Here is an 18654-nt window from a genome sequence, read left to right as displayed (position 1 = left end):
AACCCCAGCCAAGGATTCTTAAAGGTTGTGGAGAAGCACAGTAGAAAGAGACAAACAGGAAAGTACCTCAGATGGGAGATTTTGAGGGTAAAAGCAAGAGGGGAGATGTGGGAGTCATAGATAGGAGAGACAGATATGTCTGAAAGCAACCCCCCTTCCTACTGCAGCAGTTCTTTTAATCTGGGGGAGAAGAGGAGCTTGAGCCTGGAAATGAAGAATAAATAGGGTGTTTAGAGAGGATTGCAGCCAGTCAATATGAGCAGCGATGCCCTCCACTGTAGCACTGAGCCAGAGGGGTTGCCGGAAGGTCAATGTGACACCATCCAAAGGGGCCCATCCCTGCAATTTGCCAGCTGGATGGCACTGATTTATCTGTTCCCAGATACACTGCTGGGATTAGGACATCTGCCTCAACTCTGTCTGAAAGTGCTTGGAGACAGCTGGCATCAGCAACATGTCCCTCCAGTTTCACGCTTGCCAGCTGAGGACACCCATCTAATGGTGATCAGGGAGGACCCACCCTGCTACTGTCGGCACTGCTGCTGCCCTGGCCCAGTGCCCACCTTCTCACTCCCTGTACCATAGAGGAGGGAAGAGCTCCCCAAGAACTTGCTAATAGTGGTGCTAGCGTTTGGTTCAGAGCTTTTGTGCCTCCCAAACCCCACTGTTCTGCCCCTGCACACTCATCCCTAACAGCGATCCTCCCCAGTCATCTGTCCCAAGACATCATCCAGCTCCAGCTCTGGTTCCCGTTGTAGCACTTTTTGCTGCAGCTCAGAGTAGAAGTCGACTCCCTCAGAGACTGAACGGAGGAGCTTATTTTGGGGCTCATAGTAGCTGCTTATCTGCTGCTGTATGAAGCACTGGTGGTGCTGAGGCTGATCCTTGAAGCTCCCACCATAGGTCTTGATGTGGTTTCTTTTGAACTCCAGCACCGTCTTGGTGTAGGTGTTGAGGGTGGTGACAGCAGAGGCCATGCAGCAGGTGAAGGAAGCCCAGGCCATGCTACGGGGGAGATAAAAGAATAGCAAGTGCTGTGAGAAGCCAAGTAGGGTAAGGAATTGAACTGCATGCACTGGGATGCAGCCTGATCTGCCAGGCAGAAGCTGCATGGGAACTAGGGCATGCACATGATCTAGAAAGACTAAGGCTCATAAGATAACAGTTCTTAGAGGTTATCCCACCCCAAGATCCTTCTTAGATTGGTGGGGTGAATACTGGTCATCCCTGTCACAGGGAAGGGAGGGATACAGGGAAAATAAAAAGGGCAGCAGGGAAGTCTGTAACTGGTCAGAGCAAAACAGCACAGCTTGGAAACAAGTTCTGTATTTTTGGGTGTCTTCCTGGGCATGAGGCACATCTGCTTGAGCATAACCAGATGGCTGTGCTGACATTTGATGTCCACAGCTGGCACGTGTCACTGGAGTGTTTAAGTCTTAAGAATCAATGTGGTTATTGCCAGTAGAGCATTGCAAATTGAGTCTGCATTTTCCATGGGCACTTGCAAGGCTCATCCAACTGTTGATTTTCAAGTCAGTTACGGCGTATCAGCTGTGGTGGGTTTCTTTAGCCTGTAGAGAAATGAACCATGAGCCACCTATTTTTTGCAACTGCTCCTCCTGGCTACAGCATCCTCATCTTTAAGCTCACATCTAGGCTTGGTGCTTCAGGAATAGGCCCTTTGGACATTGGTTAGTGAAGATGCCAAACCGGTATGTAATTTAAACTGCAGGAAAACAAGGAAGGTTTGAGAGCATCGTCACACGGGTGACACTGGCCTCTGCACACAGGGAAGAGCTGAGACCAAACAGGGCAAACCAGCATAGTGGCAAACCTGATTAGTCAGCAGGGTTGAAAGCACTTGTTTTGGTGTGACCTCATTGTTTTACCAGTCCTTGGTAGCTACTCATTTAAATAACTCAGCAAGTATTTGTTAAAGCAGAGGATGAGACAAAGACAGGAGATTAGCAGCAAGAGAACCATGGTGCACCTGTCTTTTGAAACACAGAAGGTCAAGAAAGGAGGAGGTGAGTTTTGACAGGGTGTAGCGTTGCTTAAAGCCCAGAAAGGGCTAAGGAGGTGAAGATAGCTTCAGAGCTCACGTACTAGAATGCCCAGCCATAGTCCCATGAGTGTGGTCTCCAGTCCTCTGGTCCCAGATTAACCGTGGCCTGGAAGACTTGAGTGTACATCATGTGTGCCACCATACCAAGGAGACCTGGACTCAAAAAACCAAGAAAGCAAAGAAGTTACAGCAGTAGCTAGAGCAGCATGCTTCAACCTTGTGTGGGAGAGGAGGTTCTCCTGCTGCCCTCATTCCAAGCCTGCGATAACACAGTTACCTGACAGAACTGACGAGACAGCAGCAAAGGCGTTGAGCTTCAACCCACAGACAGGATTCCCAGTATGCAGCATTTCCACCATCAGGAGGATGAAGCTGATGAGCAGCAAGCTGATGTAGAGCATCTCTGATCCCAGCGATAGCCACAGGATTCCTGCCGGGAACCAGAGACTTCTCACATCAGTAGAGGATGGCTTGCTCAAGGGAGAGCACTCCCTCTTCCCAACCCAATCCTGAGAAGGTGTTCTTTGCAAAGCAGACAAAGAAGGAAAACAACAAACACCCAAAAGCAATCCCACTAGCCTGTGAGCATGCTGAAGGGGACAGTCAGTCTGTCACAGAAGATGGTTTGACTAGTCTGACGTGGCAGAAGCTGAGAGGAACTAAAATGGTGACTGTAAACAAGCCAGAATTATTCATAAACAGCAAGGAGGAAACGATGGGAAAAGGCCAGGGGGAAAGCTGTTAAGTATTAACACAAGACCTAGTGGTCATAGGTTGACCACACATCTGAGCTGGGTATAGTGACCTTCAGAGGAGGTTTTTGATCACCACACTGGAAGCAAATGAATTTCAACCTGAGACTCAACTGGTTAAGTAAACAACTGTATGGTACCACCACAGCTGCAGGTGGGACCTGGCCTCTGGGATTCAGGCAGCCCCTTGCAGACCTGTATTTCTTACTGAAACACCAATTAAAATGAAACTACATTCCTCGGGGTGGATATCCAGATAGGGCAATAACATTCACCACTCACGGAGCTGCTTGAGCAGGTACTTTCATGCTGGGATTATGAGTCGGACTTAAGTGATATCACAGTCCACAGCTGAGCTCACTGTGCAGTAGGACTTGGAGGAGAATGAGAAAAGGCACTCAGCAATGCTAGGCTGTGGAAAAGCACAGGATTCACTGAGGAAGAAGCACATTAATCAGACAAATGAAGCAGCACCATGAACACTACTGTGAGCAACTATTAATGGCCATGGAGGAGACATTCAACTGGGGAAAAGGAGTGTAAAGAAAGCCCTCATTAATGTGGCACTGATGTGACTCCTCAATGTCATTAGAGTCATTGGATCACCCAGCTCTTCAGTAGGAGATGATGAGCTGTATTCCCTGGTTAAAGGACCTGGCTTGCTTGCTGCAGCACCATCAGGGAGACTATTTCATTAGAGGTTCAGACTGCTGAAAATATCCTGGAGACTGCAGGCACCACATATGCACAGAGGTCTCTGCATCACTTTCTCTATGAGTCCAAACTCACCACATGTGATATGTAATCTGGTCTTGTAATGCTGCCTATGCAATATGAAGCTGCTCTCCACACACCCAGCTCAGCCAGCCCAGACTGCAATCAGCAGTCACATCACCTTCTCCAGTGCTGGCCCAGCAGCAGCTGTCCCGGAGGCCAAGGTCATCTTAAGATCATGTGCAGGAAGGCGTGAAAGTGTGTTACAGAGCTGTTAAGACCACAGTATCACTATGAGTGTCATGCTTAAGCTTACAGTGATTTTCCAATTAATTTGTAGGAGCTCACTGTTATAAAACACATCCTTTCTCTCAGTGTTGGGCTGCAATTAGACAAAAGAGCAGTAGGAGGAGTGTGAGCGGGGACAGACAGATGTACAGAGACATAATCTGGTTGCATAAACCTCTTTTCTTAGGAAAACAGTCTATAAGGAAGACATCTGAAGCAACAGAGGCCCGGGCAAGGAATGAAGGACAAGAAGGTGCGAAAGAGGGAAAATGTGTTGCTCCCTGTGAAGTGAGCCTTTTGAGGTAAATGCAGGAGTCATTCAGTAAATGCAGTTAAATCATTCATTTTATGACAAAGTTATCTACATGACTTCGAAAGAATCTTTAACACCAGCAGTCTTTGAATTGCATGAATACTGTTTCCCAAAAGAATAAGCAGAGAAGGCTTTTCTACCCTCCTGTTGTGTCAAGAGTGACCCAGGTTAATCTGCACAGTGATGCCACTGGACACAACTCCCACCGGACCCCTCACCTGGGAATGTGCATCGCTTTATAAAAGCAGGTCAACAGTCTTTGACAGTGTTTTTAAAATAGGGGAAACAAGGCAGAAAACCAAGAGGAGCTTCCTCAAAGTACTGATCTCTCTGACGGGAGTTGCAAATTCCTCAGTGGTCATTCTAGTCCTTGCTGTCATGGCTTGAACACTGACACAGGCTCTGCACCACCAGCCTTTCCATTCACATACAGTTGCAAGAAAAAGTATGTGAACTTTCTGGAATTTCATGGTGTTCTGCATTAATTTGTCATAAGATGTGATCTAACCATCATCTAAGTCAAGAGTGTTGACAAATATAATGTGCCTGAAGTAGTAACACAAGAACAATTCTGATCCTCCATGTCTTTATTGAACACACTGATTCAACATCCAAAATGCTAGTGGAAAAAATAAGTGAACCCTTGGAATCAACAACTGGTTGCCCTGCGCTTGGCAGCAATAACCTCAATCAGGCACTTCCTGTAGCTGTGGATCAGACATGCACATCATCCGGAAGGGATTTTAGCTCTGTCCTATTCTTTGGACATCTCATATGTATAGCTCTCTTCAAGTCATTCCATAGCATCTCTATTGGGTTGAGGTCTGGGCTCTGACTTGGCCACTCCAAAAGGCGGATTTTGTTGTTGTGAAGCCATTCTGTTGTGGACTTGCTCTGGTGTTTTGAGTCATTGTCCTGTTGCATCACCCAAAGTCTACAGAATTTCATCTACAGAGTTTGAGCTGACATACAGACATTCTCACATTATCTCGAAGAGTTTTTTGGTACACTTGGGAATTAACCTTCCCCTCAAGGACTACAAGCTGGCCAGGCCCTGGTGCAGCAAAGCAGGCCCAAATCATGATGTTTCCTCTACCATACCCTACGGTTGGGCTGATGGTTTCATAATTATATGCAGTGCCCTTTTAACACCAGATGTAGTGTTATGTGCTCTTGCCAAATAGTTCAATCTTTGTTTCATCAGTCCACAAAACATTTTGCCAATACCAATGGGGAGTGTCAATGTGCTCTTCTGCAAACGTCAGGAGTGTAGCAATGTTCTTTGTAGTAAGCAGTGGCTTCCTTCATGATGTCTTGCCATAGACACCCTGCTTGATCAATGTTTTACATACTGTAGACTCATGAACACAGATGTCAGCCAGTTCCAGTGATGCCTTCAAATCTTTGGCTGTCACTCAGGGTTGTTTCTTTACCTCATTGATGAGTCTTCATTGTGCTCTTGGGGTCATTTTGACAGAGCACCCCCTTCTTGGTAGAATACTCACAGTCCCAAAGGATCTCCATTTGTAGATCATTTGCCTAACTGTAGACCAGTGAATTTCTAAGGTCTTTGAAATCACTTTGTTATTCTTTCCAGCTTTATGTAAATCAACAATGCTTGATCATAGATTCTCTGAAAGCTCTTTTTGGCGAGGCATGGCTCGCATAAGCATACATGTTGTGCAGAGCAAACTCAAAAAGTTTGAATGGTTTTTGTCAGTCAACATAGGTCTAGTTCACACCTCCAAACTCATTTTCTTATCAAGACTTCAGATATGCTAACACCTGACTCTGATTAGCTTTTCTGAGGTCAACTCAAGGGTTCACTTAGTTTTCCACTAGCATTTTGAATGTTGAATGTGTGCGCTCAGTAAAGACATGGAGGATCAGAATTGTTTTTGTGTTACTACTTCAGGCACATTATATTTGTCAACACTCTTGGCTTAGATGACAGTTAGATCACATCTTATGACAAATTAATGCAGAACACCATGAAATTCCAAAAGGTTCACATACTTTTTCTTGCAACTGTATGAACACCACCTGAAATGACTTGCCTTCTGCCTCCATCTGAGGGAGTAGCTAGCAAGCCCACACCAACTGAAAAGCTTTCAGCAAGTAAAATCTCCATTGCATATGTACACGTACACCCAGGTATACTGAAGTTATCCCCAGGATAATTTAAAACATGTGACAATGGCAGGAGAGATGATCTCTGCAACCCAAATGAAGTTTTGTTATTGATGAGGCAAGGACTTTCCCCTGAAAGTGTAACTTTCAGATGTCCTAGTCACTCACCACAAAGTAAGAAGTGATTGAACTTCCAGATTCACCAGATTACAGCTCAGAACTGAAGCACTCAGTGGACATAGCGTATGTGGGAGGGACTGCCCTCAGGTGGCGCCCATTCTCTTCTTGCTGACTACAGCAACATGACATGCTCAGATTGGACAATTTATTAGCTGAGACAAATCCCACTTCATATGGAAGGGAGTCTCCAGCACTGACCTCACAGATAGCAGCGGTTTAGGGAAACATCTGGGAGGAAATCTTTATTCTTTTAGCAACCATGAGGCCAGAATTTCATGCCTGGCTTTTTAGGGGACACATCCTGCTGCCCTCACAGAGGTGAAATGTTGCATGTCCCCCATCCCAAGGTGATGCACTGGGCAGCTACAGTGAGGTATGGGGATTTGCTCTTACCTCTCTCTGCTGGTGGTGAAAGCTCAATAAAACTACGGCATTTCTCTTCTGAAACATGAAAACAAAGGTATTAGTTTGCAAAATAGTGCAAGATACATAAGGGAAAAGAAAATCTCTTCCTCCCACTCTCTTCACTGCATCACTCCTGTCATCCCTGAGTCTACCCATCAGATCTTCTCTGCTCTCTTTCTGACCATCTTTCTGACCATCTTTCCAGATCTTTACTGGGGCAAGGTAGGGAAGGCAATGTCTGCCTGGAAAACTAGAAGTGGCTTTTGCAGAAAAAGCACTTCAGCAATTTGTAAACCTTACAAGCCTCTGGTGAGTATAAAAATCTGTTGCTACTCATTCACAACATTACTGTTGGTCAGGCCTATTAAGGGTGTATCTTATAACAGATTGCAAACCCACCACTTCTGATGGGGACATGAAATCCCACTCACCCCAGTCTTAGCAGAGCAGTTATAGCACTGCTTCCAAGGAAAAACACCAAAAAAAAAATCTTCCTAAGTGAAATACTGCATGATAGAGGTGTGAGTCCCTCTTCTGTGGCAGAGAATCATACAGAAATATGGTATTCTATACTCACATTTTAGACTGGCTATTTGGTGCTCATGTTTGCTTTGGCTTTTTATGTTGGCCAGATGTAAACTTACGGTCTCAGCTGAGGGTCCATCTTTATTATCTGTAAGTCTTTCTTACTGCATACATCATTATTGCACTTGAGGGTCCTCTCCTCTGCTTGGCACAGTGTTTTCTCCCAGAAGTATCAGCTTGCTGCTTTTCATGTAAGAATCTCATTTTCTTAATTTCTATCCCCAGTCCTAATCTCTCCCAATCTCCTGTATTACTTCAGTCACCCACAGCTCTCAGAGCGCTACCCAGTTTAGTACCATCTGCAGTCCTCATTAACTTGTGGTTTGCTACTTCACTTAGAACTTTAATGAGGTTATTCAGTAATGGCTCGTCTAAATAGATCCAGAGATTAGCCTGAATAATCAAATCTTTTCTCCAGCTCAAACTCCTTTTGCTCACAGTAGCCCACTTTTGTTGCTGTTGCTGTTGTTTACGCACTTGCTTCAAAGACCCACAGCAGTGGGTAGGTTGTACTTGATTTATAGGAAGCAGAGGACTGAGACTATGTGACCTACCCCGTGCTGTCCTATGATCCAGATATAACATGTTCTCTCTGTGTTCCATCAGCCTTTGGGGTTATTTCAGGACTGCCTGGTGGCCAGACAAGACTTTCAGAGAAAGCTGTCAAAGGATGTAGTCCCATTCCCACAATCACCATGGAAACACACCTCAACCGAAAGCAGTCCCAAAAAAACACATCTCCTTCCGCAGCATGTCTGGAAATGCTCATAATCATTATGCTTCAAGCAGCTCTCTCATTAGGACATGAGAATTTCAAGCACATTCCCTCCTGCTCCCGCCTCCCTTCTGTCTGCTTTTATTCAGCAGTTCTTTATTTTCAAACTCTGACAGTGACAGATAAGAAAATGAGAAATGCTACACTAGAACAGTGACTTAGTTAAAGAAGGTGAGATATTTGCACTTTGGGGAAAGCTGAAGGGAAGATGGGCTCAGTGGAATGGTCCCGATGAAAATGATTTTCATCATTGTATCTTTAGATACAAATCTTCCTCTTGGCCACTTTCTGGGTCCGTTCTGATCCTCGATGTGTGTACCAGGCCATAAAGAGCATCTGTGCACTGCAGAGCATCCACCTGTGCTAGCACGGCACAGCTTTCAGCAGAAGGCAGCAGGGCTGGCAGGAGCAAGTCAAGGGTGAAGGGAGGCACCAAAGGGGTCTAGTGCAGTTCAGATGACCAGCCCCTGGGATTCCAGGTTTTACAGTGCCAGTCCCACATGGTCAAAAATCACACATGAAGTCTGTCGCAATATCACAAAAGCAACTAAAAAGATTACAATATTGCAGCTTTAAACCTCAGGTCAATTTGCCTCCTAGCTTTAGTTCTTCTTGGTTCAGATCCTCCAAGTTTTCTCTGTATCTGTAAGGCAATACTTCTCTTTGTCTCTCTCTTTTTTTTTCTTCTTTTTTTTTAAGGTTGTTTTTTTTTTAAGAAAAGCCCAGTCTATGTTCAATTCACAAAACCTCTCAGTTTGGTGATTTAAGGACAACACCAACTATTGCAGTCCTCGCAGTGATAGCTATAAATTGACAACACTGCATAAAATCACCCTGCTTAGATTTCTGATGGGATGTGCACAAATGTGCCCTGGAGAGCATGAAGTAAGCTGTGTATAGGAATGGAGACATGGGGAAAAGGAAGGGAATTCACATCAGGATGAATGATACCATCACAAAACCACTGTCACCGTCACTACCATTTGTACTTCACAGTCCCCATTCCAAACCAAAGAACACATCAGAGACATTCTCCCTCGCCTCCTTTTGTTGAATATCCCATTGAAGGACAGAAATATAGTGACAGTGCACAGGGCTGATGCCATCTAGGAAGATGAAGGAGGCTTTTCTCCCAAGTGTTGTCAGCTCCCCCCCTCATTCTCAAACTCTTGTGGAGTAAAAAGAAGGGAACAAGTTGTGGCTGCCTGGGCAAGACAGTACCTGGCCCTTCCATGCTCTCTTCACAGGAAAGCCACATCCCAGTGTGGAAGTATCTGAAGGCAAAGCGGTCGTCCCCAGTCTCCCAGCTGTAGTGTTCCACATCCTCAGATGAAACATTGCCAGCACCTGCATCAGGCACAATGGGGACACCAATGCACTTGGCATCTTTGCTCTTCCCACACAGAGGCTTGGGCACTTTCTGGGTCCCGGTGCACCAGTAGCTGCCAAGCAAGGCAGTAGTGGAGAGGCTGAGAGCCAGCAGGTTCAGCGCAACAGCCAAGAAAGCACGGCGCCACGGCCATCCCTTCAGCAGCTCCATCTACAACACACAAACAGGGGGGACTGTCACATCGGCCAGTTGTCCCACCTAGCCTTATGAATTCCAGCTTTTCCCAGCATGCACCTGTGGGGAGAGGACATGAGCACTCCGCCCTGCTCACAACATCCCAAGAGCTCACCCAGCACAGAGGAACCATTTCCTGAAAGCCAGGGCAGTGGAGCAATAGGTCAGCTTCAACCAGTTCAAAGTACCCCAAGTAGCTGTACTGGGGAAGAGAGGGTGACCCAGTAGACATATGAGTGTATCATCATGTGTGAGCACATGAGCAAAATGAAAGGGACATCATATTGATTCCATCTCAGAGATGACAGGGAAAAACTGTTAACCAACTCCCTACATACCATATGTGGCCTTTAGATGGGGCATGATGAATACTCTGTCCAACTACATGAGAAGTCTTGTTGTCAAGTGTCCCAAAACACTTTTTCAAGCAGTTTATTCCTGTACCTAGAGAGGCAGGGAGTGTATTGATCTCACACAGAGGAAAGTCAGGAAAATGTTCCCAGATCACTGAAGGTCACGCATCAAAGCAGCAACCTGCTCAGGAGGCAGGTTGAGTGGCAGCTCGAGTTCAAGGCCCAGAGCAGCACCTTCCACCTGAGCAAGCACTGCTCCAGACTTCAGAAATTTGGTAGGGTGGTGGTATGAGAGTGTCTCTGCTCTCACACAGTGTCAAAGGGGTGTTTTTTAAGAGCAAATGCTGCCACAAACCCCTCCCCAGTTTCATCTCATAAGAAAAAGCAATTCAGAGAGCAGTCTGTGTACCAGGATCCTGTGGTCTTTCTCAATGGAAGTGAAGCTCAAGGTTTTATGGTTCCTGCAAAACTCTGCACTGACTTTTGAGAACCCCAACTTATCACTCCATGGATTGATTAGATGTCATCTACCCACACATCAACTTTCATGTAATAAACGCATGCCTCTTCCCACATGGCACTCCCTATGTTTGGCACAACTTCATCCAGATACTCCCACCCTTTCCTATTTATGACTCTCAGAATCTATTTGCCTGTGAATAGACTCAGTTTGTACAGACATTGCCTGGTGCCGGTCCTCTTCACATAACTTCAGTTGACTCACTCAATGCTGAACGTGTGAGAAAGGCCCAGCATACTGTGGACACTGCCATAAATAAATGATGTGAGACCGAGCTTTGCATTGTTTGTGGCTACACCACAGCCAAAAGCGATGCGGTTAGAAGCACTTATGCTATTAACCAGCAAGCTTGGAAATGTGGTCAGTAAAAACGGTGCTGAAGCTCCTCTTTGAAAGCAGGACTTCATTAGGATCTCGTCACACTCTAAAAACAGTGCCTGACCCAGAACACCCTCACTGAAGGCAAGAAAATAGGCAAGTCCTGAAAAAATCCAGTATTGTTTTATGCTCTGGCTTCTTTTGTCTGTTCACCAGAGCATTTCTTTCCTCCAGCAATGGAGATGTTGCACCCTGGAGATGGTAACATCTTAGCAATAGCACAATTAAATGACTTCCATGATCTGAAGGCATGTTGGATGTCACCATTTTCACAGAGCAGATAACTACTAGGAACAGTTAATTACGTGGAGGTGTCTGGCTAAGGTTGGTGGCAAATTCTTCACTGAAAGTTTTTCAGTGGAAAATTTGGCTTATGACTGAAAAGGAAATTATAGATAAAATTGCTCTCCTCAAAACCATGATTTTTTACCTGAAAATAGAAATCTTCAGCACACAAAGTTTTTCAGTTTTTCATCAGTGCTTGATTATGAGATTTTCTGTCATCAGATTTTGATTTGCTTCTGCTTTTATATAAAAAAAAAGCTAAATCTTTCCACTCATAATATTGCCAAAATCATTTTTTCTAATTTAAATCTTCAATAGTGGGAAAAACATTCTCTCTGGTTGATATATGACAGTAGTTGAAAGGCCATATAATTTCAGAACAAGTGATAAAGAAAAAGGAAAAAAAAACATTAAAAAATGAGTCAAAAGAAGGAACTGAATCAAGGATGCAGAGGACATGGGGAATGAGAAGCAAATATGAACCACTTCTGCATGAGAACATTGTCAGAGAAGTTTCCCTCCATAAAAGCCAAGCACTTACTGACAATAACTGACCATTGTATCTAGATAGTACCGAAAGGAAAGAAAGATTAATTTACCTTAGCAGGAAGTCCTTGAAGTCCTGTTAATTTGGAGGAGCAATATAGAAATGGGACTCACGCTTTGTCGGCTGTTTAGCTGCTCCAAGAAACCCAATTGCTTCAAAACCCCTTTCTCCTTTGTCTCCTCCCATCCTCCCTCACCCACCCAGTGATTATTAAATGCTATCCCTCCAGCCAGCAGCTGTTTTGTGGAAAATGGACATTTTGTAATCCACAATGCAATCACAGCACAGCTGTTCTGGGAGATTACATGGGAAAAGATTGGTGCTGCAGCCTGGGATTAAGTGCAGAATAGTAGTGACCTGTATTGACTGAGCAGAAAGTTTGAGTAAAACATAGGAAGATCCCGGCCACTTCCACACAGTGGCTGTTTAGGAGCCTGTATGGAGGGAGCTGGTGGCTTTCTGGCCAATGCTTCAGGGAACGAGTGACCTTAGGTCAGAACCTCCCTTGGCATCAGCACCCCTTACCCTGTGCATTGTCTCAGCAGAATGGCAAAGGCCACACGCTTTCCCCCCAGCCCCGTGATAAAGGCCACGTGCCTGCAAAGGCTACCTGCCACCTCGACCAAACTTGGCAGTCGCAGAAAGGGGAGAAGGAAAAAATGGGGAGAGGAAAGTTTACAGACTGAAGAGCTGCTTATCCAGCTCTCCCCACAAGCACTGGAGATTTTAATGATGAAAGGAACCCCTTAGCAGAAGAGCTGCTGGGTGCCAGACTAGCACCAAGGCATCACCACTGTGACAGAGGTATGGGAAAGCGTGATGAGTCAAAGAACTCCAATACTCAAAGGGTGGGAGGATGGGGAAGACTGTCAATGCCCCTTGTAGTGGCAGCTTTTACCAAGGTGCCAAGTTCATCAGGAATTCCAGCTGCCAGCAGCTTCACTTCAGATGAATCTGGGAAGCTCGTAAGGAGAGATGTAAAAATTCACAGTCCCCGAAGTCACTTCTGAGGTCTTGTCCTGAAAATTTAAAGGCTCCCCCAATGCCTGAGGGTGTTGATACCCCTCCTTTGGTATCCGAGCAATGAATGAAAAGCAAGAATGACATCATCTCTCAGGAGAACAGGCTGTCGCTAGAGGGCATGGAGCGGCACCGCACTGAATCAAACTGCAAGAGAGAGTAACGTCCCAAAGGTACGCAACCCGTCTTCCCCAGGAAGGCTTTACCCATCGCCAAGCAGGTCAGCTCCAACTGCCACTGGGAGTGAGCAAACCAGATTCCCTGCGTGCCTGCCCTGCTGCCACTCTGCCAGGACAGAGGAAACCAGTGGTCCATCTGCTCTCGTCCAACAGCAGAGTCCAGAGGCTGGTGTACAAACAGCTCGGAGTGACAGCAGAGCCTGTGATAGTCCCTGCTCAGCACAGGCAGCAGGCGGAATTCATGGTCTCCTACGTGGACTGTCATGGGCTCCTGACCCTTCCTGCCCTCAGCAGAATGGTTGGTAGCTCTGCGGCAGTTTTAATCCTAGTCGCTGCATAAATTCCTCTAATATAGATAATCATTTCTAAGACGGACTAACTGAAAGCAATGCTAAATGTTTCCGGGCTCCATGGACTGCCTACAGGCTTTTGGATTAATAAAAAGGTTCCATTTGACAGAGATGTACTTAATTTACTGAAGTAGGTAGAATAACAGCTGATGCTGTTTAAAAGGAGAGTGGTAATTTTTTTTTTTTTTTTCATTGTTCAGTCTCTCTGCATCTGGACACCTTAAATTTGGCTCCTAAATGCTCAGTAAAAAAAAAAAAAGCAGCCTCGTTTTCAGGCTCAGGAATAGATAATGTCCATCTCTCTACTGATAATCCTTAATGTTAACATGTTCCTAATTTTAAGCTTGAAGAGACTCTCATTAAAATCCAGGATGTTATGTCAGTTTCTAAAGCTCGGATCACAGCATATATATTGATGAAATGGGACTGAATTAGATTTATATGGATAAGAATTCACGTTGAAAAAGAAATTTAACAGAAATATGCTATGGTTTCAAAAATACTCGTGTAACAGATTTAGTGTTCTGAATAATGGCAGATATTTATCCTTCCAGAAGATGGCAATCTTTCTCTAGTCTTTTTGGGACTGCTTCTCAGTGTGCTGGAGGAAAGCAACACCCAAGTTTAGACTTCTGTTCTTCTCCCCTCCCCTTTTTTTTCCCCCCACTCTACCTTCTTTTTCTTCCCCCATTTTTATGAACACAACCTCCTTACCTTGCCTGTGATACGGGGAGTGGGTCCTTCTTTTTATGTTATGTGAGCCTGGAAAAACTTCTGAAATCAATGGGGAAAGAAAAAAAACCAGGAATGAATGCAGGAACTTAGCAGGGTTTTTGATCCACTTTCTGCCCTCCACCGAACTATTCTTTCTAATATATTTTCTGATATTTTGTCAAGTACCAGATTATTGCACACAGCTCCAACACCAGAGCACATTTCCTGATGTTTGACAAACTTCCCTTAGCAAAATTTTACGATTTGTTTTGTTTTGTTATTAAATCTCCATTCCAGCCTCGCCTTAGTCTGACCAATTATGGACAGGAAAACCAATTTGCATCTGTCTTTCACCCTACTGTGCTTTCCAGTTTTCTCCTCTTTGTATTTGATATTTCCCATCATAACTTGGCTTGGGTAGAGGTTTTGGATGTCTCTTTCTCTTTGAACTCTGCAGCAGCCGGTCCCTGGTGATTTGTTTAAAGTTGGCCCATTGAAGTGAATGCCCATAGAGCTTGATTTCCTTTGCAATCAGCCAAGTGCTTGGCTTATAGAAACAAAACAAGGAAACGAAATGCAAAACATTATCTTAGCACAACACCTCTGTGGAGATTGCCAACTCTAAAAAAGCCCAGGCAATTAGATGTGATGCGTTTTTATCCTGCTTATAGTACATAGATACCTGAGGTGTGTCCTTCCTCAAAGTGACACCCTCAACTCTCAAGGATGTTGGTGGAAAAGAAGGATGAGGAGCGCTTACCAGATAGCGTCCAGGAATTGCAATACTTAGCTGGCAGGTCTCAAGAGGCACATGGCTCTTCACAGCCCTCCAGGCAGCAATCCTCCCCAGGCATACTGGGGATCATATGCTGTCCTGACATTGGCTCTTCAGCTGTCCTGAGGAGGAAAAGAGAGGAGGAAGATCGGCTATTTACACCCATAATCCCTCTGTGAAACCTGGACAAAGAAGGGCTCATACTTACCCTTCATTCCACACATTCCCTGCACATGACACTTCGCACCTCTCCTGTTTTTGCTGTTTTTTTACAGGAAGCCCGTCCAGCGCTGCAGTCCCCTCCCTTGCTGCCACACAGAAAGCAGGATGTCTCCGGGTGGCAGTGACACTGAGAGTCAGACTTCTCAAACCCAGTGACAGGCTGCAAATGCCAGATTTCTCCCTGAGCTCTGAATAATTCCACTCAGATTGTAACCTTTATTTAGCTGTTTGCATGATGTATTAACTCTTGCTCTGCAAATGACCTCACCAGGCATATTTTTTCTAGTCTAAGCACATTTAAAGCTGAACTCAGGTTTTAAACATGAACAGCTTACGCTGCTGGATGTCAAGTCTGTGGCAGAACAGAAATAAATATTGAATCAGAATAAGTAAATGCATCTTAAAGATGAACAAACAATCTTGCCAGTAGTTCGGACCTTACTACATTTTTTTCCCCTGTTTTTTTTTCTTTTTTTTTTTCCCCTCAGAACAAGTCTTTGCTGAATTTTTTTTCCCAATATTTATGGTTAGCAACCATTCAAAAAATACAGAGAAATTAGACACAAAAATAAAAAAATCAAATGCAGCAATACAGACGTTGAGGACTCACTAGAGATTCTGGATGCCTCAATTTCTAGATAGGCAACATAAGAGTATTTAAAGGGGCTTGCTTTTCACAGAGTACTTAAAACTCTGGCAACTCTGAGGTGTGTTCACCTGAGAACACGCACAAAAATGTTATTTATGAAGTTTAGCCAACCAGGAACTGCAAGCAGATAAGAAAAAGACAACTTTTTATATGAATATATAAGGATATAAAAGAGGAGCCAGTCCAGAAAAGAGTCCATACAAACCCATAAGTAGATAAATGCTTACCTTGTCCACTGCTTACTATTCCAATCTGTTCTTCTGCGGTATCCAGTGAAATACTACAAAGTGGTCATGGACTCTCCCCACTATTTCTTTCTCTCTAACTGAACATGTAGCAGCTAGGAAATTCTATGAGATCTGACCAGATGCTTTGCAATGTACCAAGTCTGTCATTTTATTAATGGGTTAATTCTTTCTGAGCTTGCTAATTCATCACGGTACTTTATATCAGCCGCAGGATTGGCAGGGTGTCCACTTCTGCAGAATGCGTTTTTGTAATTTGGTAGTCCCTTTTATGAAAATTGTTGCCAGCTTTAAATCTACCACTTATGGGATCTCAGTCTGTTACTCCACCACAGAATCACAAACATCCAGACTGAGTGACTGTCACAGGCTCATGAATATTTTTCATCATGAAGACGGACCATTACAACAACATAGTGTCACCTCAGGCATAATAGAACCCAAAGAACTTCAGACAATCCTTTCTAGCAATACACAGACCTTCTGCTGGAGCTATAGCACCAATTTTTTTCAACTAACTGGTATCGACTGTGCAACAGAGTACGATGAAAAACCCATCATATCCTTAGGAAAATTATTCCCATGGTTAATTAACCTCATTCTTAGAATTTTGCTCTTGATTTGCAAGCACAGCATCTCCTTTAGTTTTCTAACCTCACCAGGCTGCTCCAACAATAAATATCCAGTGAAATGATTTCCTAAAAATGTTATTATAAGAGTCACAAATCAATGCATTTCATTAGAGGCACACCGTGTGATCTAACAAACTGGCTGATGGCCCAAATTTCTGGTTCTGTACTTGGCCCTGACACGTAATTTTCCCCTCCCATTGGCCAAGTCATTAGTGGTGCGTTTACACTGCAGTCAAAGCAGTGGCAGTGATGGGGAGTAAACATTCAGTGCTTGTTTTAGTTGGGTGTTGCTAGCAATTTTGCTTTGGTAATATGGAACATAATGCAGGGCACAAATCTCAGTCCAGAAACAGAGTAGAGTAAGCTGTGCCGAGTTCCACATTGCCATGGCTGACTGATAATTCAAAAATAGTTCTTGTTTCACTACACTATAAAGTTGGGTCTTCATAGTCATTCCCACAGACATAAATGTACAGCACAGCTGATCCTTGTTGATGTTGGAATCAGCACAAAGCCAGTGGGAAAGAGACACTCTGTTTTGATAATGATAAAACTCAAGGATCTAAAATTAATCTGTGCAAAGAGTACATCACATATGCAGGTGATCTTGGAGTCAAAGAAATGTTTAATATCAGTCTGAAAGAAAAAAAAAAATTGAAGCAGTACAGCTGAGCCACTTTAGTTTCGTTTATGGAAATGAGTAAGTCAAAGCAATTGCTCTTTGCTTCAGTTTATCTTTTCCTCCATTTCACTATGGTGAATCAGAATAAGCAGAGTTAGAGGAAACTGTCAAAGATTATCTAGTCAATCCACCCACATCAATACCACCTAGGTATCCTGAAGACCTTCAAGCCTACTGTTAAAATCTTCTGCAAGGGAGATACTACTCCGCCCTGGATGGAAGTCAATACATTCCCTTGTAATATCTTGGTTCCAACTAAATCACAGTATCGAATAGAAAAATTTTCCACCTCTGCCAAATGCCATGATTTCCATCCCACATCTGAATTATTTACTCACGTGGATTGTCCCCTCGAGGCCATTGGAAATACACCATTTACTAAAGTTATACTCACACACTAGTATTTGAGGAACCAATGCTTCAAAGGAAGAATCTATGCTAGCAGGAGAGGTTTGGAAATCAAAAAGAGTGAGTAAGACAGAGAGTTAGCTTTTCTGAGGTGAGGCGTGGGAGGTGTTTTCGTTCTTTAGCTATTAAAAACTCTTTGCTTTGGCAAGAAAAAAAAAAGGAGGGGGGGAGAGAAAACTGGGAGGCGAAGGATTCATGAATAAAGAATCAGCATGGCAAGAGGTACATCAACCAAAGTGGCCAGAAGGCACATTCTAGTTTCTCAAGCTGGCTTCTGTGACAGAGCAGAGACAGTAGCAAGTGTTGATCAGAGGAGCCAAGATCTAATAGGCTGGTCTAAAGTGGATAATAACACCAGCGTTCTTTACAGCACTGAGCAGAAGGGTTATGTTACAGTGGGTGCTTTGAAAACAACGGTGCTAGATATTATACTTGCACCTTTTATCTTCCTGGATGTCTTAATAATTTTCTAGAATTGATGGCACTTCCTTTTTTTCCAGCCTAGATTTAATGAAGGTTTCAGATCCCTTTCCATTCCTTCATGGCATTTTGGAGCAGTGGCTTCATGGCCAGTCCTGCTGTTGAGTGCCACCCCCAGTGCTCCTGCCTTCCCTGCCCTTGACACTGCAGTGAGCAATGCGACAGGGATTCTCGTGCACCAGGGAGGGGACAGGTTGGGACAGGGCAGTGGTGTCACAAGTCTGGGGCCCCCGCCCTGTGCCTTGGAGGCCCAGAGGGAACCGGGGGTGCCAGGAGCGGGCAGTGTCACAGGGGCAGATGCAGCTCCTGTGTTCCGTGGCCAGCGAGCCACAGGGCGCCCAGGCTTCCCTACATGTCCTGGGGGAAGGGAGTGCCCTGCTTGGTGGAAACGGAAACGAGAAATATTTTGGAGACAGATGGCAGAAAACTTGGGCGTCTCCCTCT

The 18654-nt window shown here is 44.5% G+C and overlaps 1 protein-coding gene across 1 annotated transcript; it reads right to left on the bottom strand.

The window, feature by feature from the left end:
• Positions 1–689: 689 nt before the first annotated feature.
• Positions 690–14934, bottom strand: GSG1 (germ cell associated 1). Its single transcript, XM_009871603.1, has 6 exons — positions 14878–14934; positions 9429–9747; positions 6836–6883; positions 2343–2495; positions 2107–2218; positions 690–1005 (listed from the first exon to the last, which is right to left on the bottom strand). Exons 2-6 carry the CDS (start codon positions 9745–9747, stop codon positions 690–692), a joined length of 948 nt encoding a protein of 315 aa, XP_009869905.1. The 5' UTR covers positions 14878–14934.
• Between the last annotated feature and the right edge of the window lie 3720 nt (positions 14935–18654).

Source organism: Apaloderma vittatum, unplaced genomic scaffold, assembly GCF_000703405.1.
Source record: "Apaloderma vittatum isolate BGI_N311 unplaced genomic scaffold, ASM70340v1 scaffold576, whole genome shotgun sequence".
Lineage (NCBI taxonomy): Eukaryota > Metazoa > Chordata > Aves > Trogoniformes > Trogonidae > Apaloderma > Apaloderma vittatum.
This window is presented reverse-complemented; position numbering and strand designations above follow the sequence as displayed.